Source organism: Theropithecus gelada, chromosome 10 (assembly GCF_003255815.1).
Source record: "Theropithecus gelada isolate Dixy chromosome 10, Tgel_1.0, whole genome shotgun sequence".
Classification (NCBI taxonomy): Eukaryota; Metazoa; Chordata; class Mammalia; order Primates; family Cercopithecidae; genus Theropithecus; species Theropithecus gelada.
Window position 1 is genome coordinate 65917350 of NC_037678.1, and position 13401 is coordinate 65930750.

General features: G+C 43.7%; 1 protein-coding gene across 2 annotated transcripts in view; it reads left to right on the top strand.

Moving 5' to 3' along the window:
* NDRG3 (NDRG family member 3) overlaps positions 1 to 13401 on the top strand; it is a 93024-nt gene that overhangs the window by 30234 nt on the left and 49389 nt on the right. For both annotated transcript variants that reach the window (XM_025399853.1, XM_025399854.1), the window contains exon 3: positions 11330 to 11365. In XM_025399853.1, the coding sequence (XP_025255638.1) occupies positions 11330 to 11365 (36 nt within the window). The remainder of the gene's footprint in view (positions 1 to 11329; positions 11366 to 13401) is intronic.

Below are 13401 nucleotides of genomic sequence, written 5' to 3' on the forward strand. Positions count from 1 at the left end.
AGAACACAGATAAATTTATTCCCACATTGCTAGTGAGTGAACAAAGGCTGGAAAAGGTGAAGTAGCTTACTCCTATTGAGTATCAAAGAATGCCTGCTGTATGGCAGGATTTCTCACTGTTGATGTTTTGGATTGGATCATTGTTTGTTGTGGAACACTGCTCTGTGCATTGTAGAATGTTTAGCAGCATCTTTGGCCTCTACCCACTAGATGCTAATAGTACTCCCCAGTGGACAACTAAAAATGTCTCCAGACATTGCCAGATGTCCCTGGGAGGCAAAATTGCCTTGGTTGAGAACCACTGGTGTAGAGGAAAAACCTCCAGATTTGCATAGAAGTAGATGGCTTGAGGGTTTTGTTGTTGTTTTTGCCTGTCCTGCTGTGATTTATTTATCTTTTATGTGCCAAGTGCTTTACATACATTCTCTCTAATTCTCAGAATATCCCTTTGAGATAGATAGTAGTATTCCTACTTCACAGATTAAAAATCCGAATGAAATGCTGGTTTGCCTAGTAAAGAAGTGGCAAAGCCAGACGGAAACCAAAGTCTTTCCTACTCTTAAAACCTGAGCCGTTTCCACTGTGTTAATCCTATAGATGTTTTGGCATCACCTTTGTGGCTTGCCCTGTCTCTTTTAAGGAGAAGCCTAAAAATGTGCAGTATTTCACCTTATCCTTCTGTCCATTATCCTTATAAATATACTTTTTGCTAAAGACATTGCTGCATCCTCCAGGCTTCAGGAAGCTAAAGGAAGACTAGAACCAACGTTTTACCGTGAAATTTGTCCTGAGATGACTGTAAGGAGGCATTCTCAATATAGCTTTGAGCAAGGCTTATGTTAACTTGTCTCACGTCATTTGTTGGTACTTTTCCCATTTTATTTTAGTATGCCTGTAATTTTGTCTATGGCTCAGAATTGTCAAGAAGTGGATAATTTTGCCATACTTGTTTTGGCTCCAGTGATGAAAAGAAGCAACCACCAGTACTTTGTTTTGCGGGGCAGAAATTCCATGGGCATATGAAATGATTTTTAAAATAGCATTTAACTATTTTCAGAGCACTTTCACAAATAATATCTTATTTTAATCTTCCAGTCTCTTGTAAGTAGTTGAAGATATTTTAACTCCATTTTACAGATGACACTGAGAGGTTATGTGACTTGCTCAGAGCTAGTGTCTGTTAAGTTGGTGAAGCCAGGATAGAAGCTACGTCTTTTGACTTTGACCTGGACCTGGGGGTCTAGGGTTCTTCCCACCATCTACTGCCTCTTGTACCTGGTTGCTCCACTCTCCTCACCCAAAACACCTTGTAATAAACAGGAGAGTATACTGTTTTGCTTCATTTTCCCTGCCTTCCTCTACCTACTATTGGTTCAGATACTACCGAACCCTGTGAAAGCAAAAGGTGAGGCTTGAGAAAACAAGTAGAAGGCCACACTTAGCTTCTGAAGAATTGAGGAAATAGCAGAAAGGGGAATAAATGTTTAGTAGAGAGAACAGAAATAAGTTATGTACTTTGTTTTGGTTGTTACAGTAGAAAGTGAGGTAAATCTTTTTTTGTTTTGTTTTGTTTTTTGAGATGGAGTCTCGCTCTGTTGCCCAGGCTGGAGTGCAGTGGCATGATCTTGGCTCACTGCAACCTCCGCCTCCTGGATTCAAGTGATTCTCCTGCCTCAGCCTCCCAAGTAGCTGGGATTATAGACACCTGCCACCATGTCCAGCTAGTTTTTGTATTTTTAGTAGAGACGGGGTTTCGCCATGTTGGCCAGGCTGGTCTTGAACTCCTGACCTCAAGTGATCCGCCCGCCTTGGCCTCCGAAAGTGCTGGGATTACAGGCATGAGCCACCACACCCACCTGAAAGTGGGGTAAATTTTACTGCAATTTAAGTTTTCCTTTTCTACTAATCGCAACATGTAAACAGAGGAGGGAGAACCCTGGGAACAACATTTTGTAACCTCCAGAACAACAGAGATAGCCAAAGCATTTGTGCTCAGGGCTTGCTCTGTTGCCCAGGCTGGAGTGCAGTGGCACAATCATGGCTTATTGCAGCCTCCCGGGCTCAAGCGATCCTCCTGCCTCTGCCTCCTGAATAGCTCTTGCCACCATGCCTGGCTAAGTTTTGTATTTTTTTAGAGACCAAGCTTTGCCATGTTGAAACTCCTGGGCTCAAGCCATCCACCCATTTTGGCCTCCCAAAGTGCTAGGATTACAGGCATGAACCACTGCCTTTTTTTTTCTTTTTTTTTTTTTTTTTAGACAGGGTCTCTGTCATCCAGGTTGGAGTACAGTGGCATGGCCATGGCTTGCTGTAGTCTCTACCACCTGGGTTCAAGCAATTTTCCCACCTTAGCCTCCTAAGTAGGTGGGACCACAGGTGTGCGCCACCATGCCTGGCCAATTTTTAAATTATTTGTAGAGAAGAGGTCTCATTATGTTGCCCAGGCTGGTCTCAAACTCCTGGGCTCAAGCAATCCTCCTGCCTCAGCCTCCCAAAGTGCTGCTATTATAGGCATGAGCCACTGCACCCAGCTCCAAGGTTGTTTAAAAAAAAAAAGAAAAGAAAAAACGAGGGGGAGAGAGAGAAAAGAAAAAGCAGCTGTAATTAAAAATAGATTTATTGACATTTTCATCAAAGAATATTCATGAAGTGCTACATCTAGTGTGGACTAGAGAGTGGGTGTCCCTTAATGTACTAAGACATGAGTGTTACATCTGTTGTCATCTGTTGCTGTAGATGGGACTGCAGCAGGAAATGGGTTCCCAAACAAGTTGCCATGCCACCATTACAGACCAGATGACCCTTAACCAGTTACAGGAGGCAATAGGTGATCCATGTCTTAGCCACACCTTAGCAGAATGCCCATGGGATTTTTAGAGTGGAAATTCTACTTTTTCAGCAATCTACAGGGGATTATCTGATTGCAGATAGTTTTATCTAAGTATCCAACCTCTTTATAAATTTCTTTATGAAGTCTGTTTCTTAGTATATTTTGAAGGTAATGATTGCTATAGATACTTAAATATATATATATATGCACGTATATATAGAATTTTCATTCTTGTCCCTGGATTATCAGTTTGAACTGATTTCTACTTGAAAATGATTTGCTGGGCTAGGCGCGGTGGCTCATGCCTGTAATCCCAGCACTTTGGGAGGCCGAGGCGGGCGGATCACCTGAGGTCGGCAGTTCGAGACCGTCCTGACCAACATGGAGAAACCTGTCTCTACTAAAAATATAAAATTAGCCGGGCCTGGTGGCACATGCCACCTCAGCTACTCCAGAGGCTGAGGCAGGAGAGTGGCTTGAACCCGGGAGGTAGAGGTTGCTGTGAGCCGAGATCGTGCTATTGCACTCCAGCCTAGGCAAGAAGAGCAAAACTCCGTCTAAAAACAAAAGAAAGAAAATGATTTGCTGATGATTTTTTTTTTTGAGTTAGAGTCTCGCTCTGTCACCCAGGCTGGAGTGCAATGATGCGATCTCGGTTCACTGCAACCTCTGCCTCCCAGGTTCAAGCAATTCTTCTGCCTCAGCCTCCCGAGTAGTTGGGATTATAGGTGCCTGCCACCACACCCTGCTAATTTTTGTATTTTTAGGTAGAGATGACGTTTCACCATATTGGCCAGGCTGGTCTCTTGACCAGGCTGGTCTCAAACTCCTGATCTCGTGATCCACCTGCCTCAGCCCCACAAAGTGCTAGGATTACAGGCGTGAGCCACCACGCATGGCCCTGCTGATGATTTTAATACACTGATTTATTATACTAATTGATTATATTAATCTTTATTATTAAAGAAAAACGGAGTATTTTCTGAGCTTATCTAACTCTTTGCTTGTACAATCCCCCATCTTTGTTTCCACTTTTTGTTGGGAAGGATTATCTTTTTTGTGTATGGCTTTTTAATACAAACAGTCATATTTTATTCTCTTTAACAGTTTTGTTTTGTTTTGTTTTGTTTTTTGAATCAGCTTATTTCTGAAACCTTTTACTATTGCAACAACTCACTTTCTCCACTTTAGTCCCTAGCATGTCAATTACATATAACCTTTCCTCTTTGGTATTCGTTTCTTCCTCAAATCAAGTATCTCTATTTTGAGATGTTCAAAACCTCTACAAAATGATATTTGTTACACTCATTAAGTGTCAGGACCAGGAATAGAGCGGTGAATCAGACACAGACCTTTCCTTTACATTCACAGAACAGGTAAATTCACCCGAAATCTCTTCCTATTGATAGTTGGTCTAAGGTCTTATCTATCTCGTCTTTCTTTACATTATGTCTGTTGCTTCTGTCTTTTGAAACTATGCCTGTTGACCAGATCTCATGTTAGGAAACGACATGTCTCTTCTCCCCAGGAACGACTTGTTTTTGAAACATTTCTCCCTTTCACACCCCCCTTTCTTTTTTTCATAATTCACTTTAATCATTGACCCGTTCTAGTTTATTTTTGCTAATTCTCTAAGCTTGTAACTGTGAGGCTTACTTGCTGTAATTTACCTTTTGGGTTACTTTATTTACCTTCTACATATGGCCACTAGGCTCCATCAGAAAACACTCCTGTTAGCTGGCTTCTACTTTGACTGCAACCTTCAGTAATAATTAATGGCCTTCCTTGACTTTTTTCCTCTTCAAATTATTCTGTTGTTTTAATTTTTTCCTTGAATCCCTTTCTGCTGCTTAAGTCTGCTTCGTGTAAGAATTTCTCAGAATATGGAATTAATGGCATCTTCAAAATGGACAGAAAAAAGAAAGTACCCATAGCCTGAAATTTCTAGAAGTTTTGTTAGAATGGAACCATATACTGTGAACATCAGAAACAAACAAACTGAGGCAGGAGAATTGCTTGAGCCCAGAGGTCAAGGCCACACTGAGCTATGATCATGCCACTGCAACTTCAGCTTGGGTGACAAAGCAAAACTCTGTCTCAAAAAGAAAAAGAAACAGGATAGGTGCAGTGGCTCATGCCTGTAATCCCAACACTTTGGGAGGCCAAGGTAGGCAGATTGCTTGAGCCCAGAAGTTGGAGGCCACCTGGGCAACATGGTGAAACCCTGTCCCTGTTAAAAATACAAAAATTAGCCAGTTGTGGTGGCACGTATCTGTAATCCCAGCTACTCTGGAGGCTGAGGCAGGAGAATCGATGGAACCCGGCAGGCGGAGGTTGCAGTGAGTGGAGATTGCGACACTGCACTCCAGCCTGGGCAGCAGATCAAGACTCAGTCTCAAAAATAAAAACAATTAGCCAAGCAGGGCAGCACATGCCCGTAGTCCCAGCTACTCAAGTGACTGAAGCAGGAGGATTGCCTGAGCCTGGGAGATCAATGCTGCAGTGAGTTGTGATCATGTGACTGCATTCCAGTCCGGCTGACAGCAAGACCTTATCTCAGGAAAAAAAAAAAAAAAGAAAAAAAGAAGTCTCTAGGGAAGGGCCCCAGAAGGTATTCAGCCTTTTAGAATGCCCCCAATGACTAGTATTGAACTTTTAATGAGTACCGAGAATAAATAATATGGCCTCAGTTAACCACAGTTGAATCAAGGACCGGCTAATGATCCCCATTCAGAAACTCTGGAGCCAATTACTGTCACATAGACCTAGTCATTCCCATTTTCCAGGGTGATTACTCATGAAACTGGAAGCCTTTCTCCAAGAGGGTCTGGGATCTGTCTCAAAAAAAAAAAGGCTGGGTGCGATGGCTCACGCCTGTAATCCCAGCACTTTGGGAGACTGAGACAGGCAGATCACGAGGTCAGGAGATCGAGACCATCCTGGCTAACACGGTGAAACCCCATCTCTACTAAAACTACAAAAAAAATTAGCCGGGTGTGGTGGCGGGCACCTGTAGTCCCAGCTACTCAGGAGGCTGCGGCAGGAGAATGGCATGAACCCAGGAGGTGGAGGTTGCAGTGAACCGAGATGGCACCACTGCACTCCAGCCTGGGCGACAGAGCGAGACTCCATCTCAAAATAAATAAATAAATAAAAAGCCAGGAAAACAAGTGCTAAATAGTCTTCCCTCAGTTATTGGTACCTTTTATCTGGGAGTATAGCTCTGAAGATGGGATTGAGAACACAGAGTTGTTTTTTGCTAGGTACTCAACAAATAAGACATAGCTTGAGGTTATTGAGGGCATTGCCTTTCTGCTTTTGGCATGCTCCTTTGTGCTCATGTCAGGAACTGAGGGCTTTACAGAATGCCTCATGGTCATGGTCACATCATTGTAAGAAAAGAGAATTCATGGATACAATGACAGCTGCTTCCCAAAGAGCTAATCAGAATTTGTGGCTCTATATTCTATGACTGAGATTTTAATTCAATCTAGAGTGATTTTTTCTAATTTTTTTTTTTTTTTTTTTTTTTTTTTTTTGAGACGGAGTCTCGCTCTGCCGCCCAGGCTGGAGTGCAGTGGCCAGATCTCGGCTCACTGCAAGCTCCGCCTCCCGGGTTTACGCCATTCTCCTGCCTCAGCCTCCCGAGTAGCGGGGACTACAGGCGCCCGCCACCTCGCCCGGCTAGTTTTTTGTATTTTTTAGTAGAGACGGGGTTTCACCGTGTCAGCCAGGATGGTCTCGATCTCCTGACCTCGTGATCCGCCCGTCTCGGCCTCCCAAAGTGCTGGGATTACAGGCTTGAGCCACCGCGCCCGGCCTTTTCTAATCTTTCTAAATAATCGCTAAAGGAACCTCTGGGACTTCTGTTAGACTGAAGTACTAATATGGTCTGTTTAGACATCATTATAAATCATTCCTCAAAAGGTGAGGTCAATCTTTAAATCTATTTATTTATTATTATTTTTTTGAGATGGAGTCTCGGTCTGTCGCCCAGGCTGGAGTGCAGTGGCATGATCTCTGCTTATTGCAAGCTCCGCCTCCAGGGTTCACACCATTCTCCTGCCTCAGCCTCCCAAGTAGCTGGGACTACAGGTGCCCGCCACCACACTCAGCTAATTTTTTTGTATTTTTAGTAGAGACGGGGTTTCAGTGTGTTAGCCAGGGTAGTCTTGATCTCCTGACCTCGTGATCCGCCCGCCTCAGCCTCCCAAAGTGCTGGGATTACAGGCATGAGCCACTGCACCAGTCCTTATTTATTTATTTATTTGAGATGGAGTCTGCTATGTTGCCCAAGCTGGAGTGCAGTGATACTGTCTGGGCGGCTCACTGCAACCTCGGCCTCCCAGGTTCAAGTGATTCTCCTGCCTCAGCCTCCCGAGTAGATGGGACTACAGGCATGCTCCACCATGCCTGGCTAATTTTTTTTTTTTTTTTTTGAGATGGAGTCTTGCTCTGTAGCCCAGGCTGGAACGCAGTGGTGCGATCTCCACCTCCTGGGTCCCGGTTCAAGCAATTCTCCTGCCTCAGCCTGCCAAGTAGCTACAATTACAGGCACGTGCCGTCATGCCCAGCTAATTTTTGTATTTTTAGTAGAAACAGGGTTTCACCATGTTGGCCAGACGGGACTTGAACTTCTGACCTCGTGATCTGTCTGCCTTGGCTTCCCAAAGTGCTGGGATTACAGGCATGAGCCAACGCACCTGGCCTAATTTTTGTATTTTTAGTAGAGTTGGAGTTTCACCATATTGGCCAATCTGGTCTTGAACTCCTGACCTTGTGATCTGCCCACCTCAACCTCCCAAAGTGTTGGAATTACAGGCATGAGCCACCGCACCCAGCCGTTTAAATCTTATGTTACAAAATACTAAATTTGGTATTTTTTCTAGGGTTTGCTAGACCCTTTTTTTCTAGTTTTCTAATTTCAGAAAGGGAAGTACATGCTCATTGTACATAATATGAAGAAAATTATAATCACCCGTAAACTCTCTCTGCAGAAGCAGCTGCTGTTGTTAATTTTTTGTCTTTTATTTGTTTATTTATTTATGAGACAGGATCTCACTTTGCACCCAGGCTGGAGTGCAGTGGTGCGATCTCAGCTCACTGCAACCTCGACCTCCCAGGCTCAAGTGATCCTCCCACCTCAGCCCCTCAAGTAGATGGGACTATAAGCATGCACTACCACGCCTGGCTAATTATTTTTGCATTTTTTTGTAGAGATGGGATTTCGCCATATTTTCTATGCTGGTCTTGAACTCCTGACCTGAAGTGATCTGCCTACCTCAGCCTCCCAAACTGATAGGATTATAGGCATGAGCCACTGTGCCCGGCCTTTTAGTCTTTTTAAATACATATTTTTAGTGTAGCCAAGGTCAAACTGTAAAGACTATTTTGTATCCTACTTTCTTTTCCTTACATGGTTCTTATTAACCATACATATCTTAAGCTGGAATGCAGCAGAAGTTTTTTTTTAAACCCCAGATTTTAACAGAATTTCCTCAATATTTAATTTTTTAATATTGGCTTATTTGTTTTATGAATCTGTATCAATCACCTGATTTATACCAGGCCCTGTGCTATATTTGGAGGAAGGTACAAGTTGAATCAGGAACCAGAAACTCACTGGCTGACCATTTATATCCTACAAAAACCATCTATCCTAATCCATGAGAGGGCCCTTCCTTTTGCTTCTCATAGTCTATCTGTAAATTAAGCACAATGATTTCTCTGAAGAAGTCCTCAGACATTTCTTAGGGCTAGTGGGAGCCATGGAACACTATGCTCCTTTTAATCAATAGCAACATTCCTTGGAAATGTGCTGCCCAGTTCCATCTGCACAGTATCTTAGTTGTCTTTCCATACTGTGACTGTAGCAGACTTTTTGTGAATTCAGTTTCGTGTTACGAATAATGCTTTACTGTCTCTACCATTCTCTTGCCCGTTCTCAGTGGCATCTGTAGTCTCTCTGTAACTGGTAATCTGTTGTGAGTTTTTAGAAAGTTTTTAGAAAGTTAAGGGCTACTCTTTCATAACCTTATTCCTTCAGAAGCTTTTGGCTTCTAGATCACTGTTATCCAGTAGAAGTTTCTGTAGTCATGGAAATGTTCTGTGTCTGTACTGCCCAAGAGTATGAACACTTGAGATATGGCTAATGTAACTGAGAAACTGAGATTTTATTTTATTGAGTTTAAATTTAAAGTGTACATATGGCTAATGGTTACCATACTGGATAGTGCAGCTCTAGATAGTCCCTCTTATGGAGTGGATAGTTTGTTTATTTGGGTGTTTATACCACACTGGGCTGTGATTTTTTTTTTTTTTTTGAGACAGAGTTTTACTCTTGTTGCCCATGCTGGAGTGCAATGGCGTGATCTCAGCTCACCACAACCTCTGCCTTCCCGGTTCAAGCAATTCTCCTGCCTCAGCCTCCCGAGTAGCTGGGATTACAGGCACGCGCCACCATACCTGGCTAATTTTGTATTTTTAGTAGAGATGGGGTTTCTCCATGTTGGTCAGGCTGGTCTCAAACTCCTGACCTCAGGTGATCTGCCCACCTTGGCCTCCCAAAGTGCAGTGCTGGGATTACAGGCATGAGCCACCGCCCAGCCTGGGCTGTGCTTTTTAACCTCTCTTTTGTCCAGCCAGCAGTGTAGTTGGTGGGATCCCAAAGAACTATTGCTTCTTTTTTTTTTTTTTTTTTTTGAGATGGAGTCTCGCTCTGTCATCCAGGCTGACACGCAATGGGTCAATATCGGCTCACCGCAACCTCTGCCTCCTGGATTCAAGTGATTCTCTTGCCTCAGCCTCTCAAGTAGCTGAGATTATAGGCACCTCCGCGCCCGGCTAGTTTTTGTAATTTTTTTAGTAGAGATGAAGTTTCACCATGTTGGCCAGGCTGGTCTTGAACTCCTGAACTTGGGTGATCCACTTGCTTCAGCCTCCCAACGTGCTGGAATTACAGGCATAAGCCACCGTGCCTGGACCCAAAGAACTATTTCTAGGAGGATCATCTTGAAGGGAGATGAGATTACTTAGTATTTTTGGGGATCGGATATCTATAGTATCTCTGGAGGGGCAGCTTTTGGGAAGCTGTTAGGAACTTTCTGGAAGTCATTGTAGAGACAGAATAAATAGTCGGGATAAATCAGTTTCTACACAATGGGAGACATTTTTCAGGAAAGGGGTTACACTTTGTGAAAATTCAAGTAGAAGTTTTCTTTTATTCCCAAATACATCACTTGTTACCATTTTTTTTTTCCTTTTTTTTTTGAAACGGAGTCTCACTCTGTTGCCTAGGCTGGAGTGCAGTGGTGCGATCTTGGCTCACTGCAACCTCCGCCTCCCGGTTTCAAGCAATTCTCCTGCCTCAGCCTCCTGAGTAGCTGGGACTATAGGCGCCCACCACCACGCCCGGCTAATTTTTATGTTTTTAGTAGAGATGGGGTTTCACCATGTTGGTCAGGCTGGTCTTGAACTCCTGACCTCGTGATCCACCTTCCTCAGCCTCCCAAAGGTCTGGGATTACAGGTGTGAGCCATCGCGCCTGGCCCACTTGTTACCTTTTTTTTTTTGAGACGGAGTCTCACTCTGTCGCCCGGGCTGGAGTGCAGTGGCCGGATCTCAGCTCACTGCAAGCTCCGCCTCCTGGGTTTACACCATTCTCCTGCCTCAGCCTTCCGAGTAGCTGGGACTATAGGCGCCCGCCACCTCGCCTGGCTAGTTTTTTTGTTTCGTATTTTTTAGTAGAGACGGGGTTTCACCGTGTTAGCCAGGATGGTCTCAATCTCCTGACCTTGTGATCCGCACATCTCGGCCTCCCAAAGTGCTGGGATTGCAGGCTTGAGCCACCGCGCCCGGCCTATGTTTTACTTTTTAAATGATTCTATGACTTGTCCTTTTTCCCTATCGGTGATTTCATAGGATGCAACAGACAGGCCAGTGTGTTAAGAACCTTGTTTTGTCTTTCTTTCCCTCCTTCAGTAACACTGCCTTTCTTCTCTGTTAGATTTCAAGGCTTCCATTTCTGATCCATTCATATCTTTGTCCTCTTCCTGATCCTTTCTTTAATTCCTGGTTCTGCACCTGTTCTCCTTCACCCTTCTCAGCTTTGGCCTCTTAACTCCTTTCCTCCCAGGTGCTTCCCTTGCATGTTCAAGGTATGCTTCCAGACTATGATCCATGTTTTACCCTCTTCCTACAAATTCCCACTGCTCTCCTTAGGTAGGAAGGCAAGAAGTTATAAGCTTGCTGGAAAACTAGGCCCCTTCCCTTTATCTTCTCATGAGCCCGCTAAAGCATAATCTCACCTCTGAAGATTTAGCCTTTGTTAACACATGTTCATAACCCTCCCTGCCTCTGAAACCTTCTGATGAGAACCATTTCAGTTTTATGGCAACCAAAAGGCTGCACATGCACTGCTTTCACTGTGAACTGAATTTGCTGCACATGTGGGGAAACCATGTGGGGAAACTGACTGTGTTTTGTGTCTTCTGTTGACAGAATGGTACACGAAACTTCCAGGACTTTGACTGTCAGGTAAGGACTGTACAAGCAACCAGGAGGCTCTGTACAGGATCTCTGCAGTGTTTCCTTTCCTGTAGTGGTGGTCTTGTAGAAGTGGATCTCTCCTTATAGCTAATAATGAGTCCTTAATGTTCGTTTGGTCATTGGATCAAGTTCACTTAAAATGATTTGCAATTGTTGGCCATTGGCACAGTGGCTCATACCTGTAATTCCAGCACTTTGAGAGGCTGAGGCAGACAGATCACTTGAGGTCAGGAGTTTGAGACCAGACCGGCCAACATGGTGAAACCTCATCCCTACTAAAAATACAAAAATTAGCCAAGTGTAGTGGTGCATGCTTATAATCCCAGCTACTCAGGAGGCTGAGGCAGGAGAATCACTTGAACTCGGGAGACGGAAGTTGCAGTGAGCCGAGATCGTGCCACTGCACTCCAGCCTGGGTGACAGAGTAAGACTCCATCTCAAAACAAAACAAAATAAACAAACAAAAAAAAACAACTGATTTGCTGTCATGTTCAGAAATTGCCTGCCAGGTACCTGTTTTATGATTGTAGATTACTGAATAGAGCTGTCTCTTTGTGATTAAGAGTTCTTTTCCTCACATGACATTGGAAACCTCATTTGTCATAGGTGGCGAATGGAGATTTGCTACCTTACCGCAGAGAAGATGGGAGAGGGGCAGATGGAGGAGAGATTTCTTGACAGTAACATCTTTCCCTAAAAGAAATCTTTCCCTAAATTGTTATGAATACCATTTGCAGATTTCTCTTGGGTTTATGTTTGGAAATGCAAAATCAACTTGACTCATTAGTGTTTTCTTAAATGAAACTGTTCTTCCTGGTCTGCTTTTGCATCACCTCTGTTGCCAGTTTGGAAATCGGTAAAATGAACCAGCAGTTCATCTACCTCTTTTATCTGTTGACTGGTCCTGAAAGAAATGGGACTAAGGGCCGGGCACAGTGGCTCACACCTATAATCCCAGCACTTTGGGAGGCTGAGGCAGGCAGATCACTTGAGGTCAAGAGTCTGAGACCAGCCTGGCCAGCGTGGTGAAACCCCATCTCTACTAAAAATACAAAAATTAGCTGGACATGGTGATGTGTGCCTGTAATCCCAGCTACTCAGGAGGCTGAGGTGGGAGAATTTCTTGAACCTGGGAGGCAAAAGTTGCAGTGAGCTGAGATAACACCACTGCACTTCAGCCTGGGCAACAGAGTGGGACTCTCTGTCTCAATAAATAAATAAATAAATAAATAAGAAATAAATAAGAAAAAAGAAAACATAGGAGTAAGAAATAAGTACAGGGAAATGGAAACCTTATAAACTGGGCATCCTGACCCTCCCACTTTTGGGATAGATGCCATAGCAGTAACAGAAGTGACATGAAGTAGACCCAGAGGGTATTAGCAGGAAAGGAAGGTGCTGGCAACATCCTTGCTTCCAGTATTCAGCCAACCTGTATACCCACCAGCAAATAGTTATTTTCAAATACGCATTTTATGTTAAGTACAGTGGAATCTCTAAGCATTAGCATCAGAACAAAGGACTATTTATAAGCAAAACAGTTATAATAATTTGAATGCCTACTGTAGGGTACCTAATAAACATATAGTATCTTCAATACTTAGAGCAATATTACAAGATGGTTTCTTTTTTTCTTTTCTTTTTCTTTTCTTTCTTTCTTTTTTTTTTTTTTGAGACAGAGTCTCGCTCAGTCGCCCATGCTGGAGTGCAGTGGCATGATATCGGCTTACTGCAACCTCCGCCTCCTGGATTCAAGCAATTCTCCTGCCTCAGCCTCCCAGTAGCTGGGATTACAGGCGCCCACCACCACGCTCAGCTAAATCTTTTGAACTTTTAGTAGAGATGGGGTTTCACCATGTTGGTCAGACTGGTCTCGAACCCCTGACCTCAAATGATTCGCCCACCTCAGCCTCCCAAAGTGCTGGGATTACAGGCATGAGCCACCACACCTGGCCAAGATGGTTTTTCTTATTTCTGTTTTATAGTCAGAAAATTAAGAATTAAGTTTTATAACTTGCCATTGA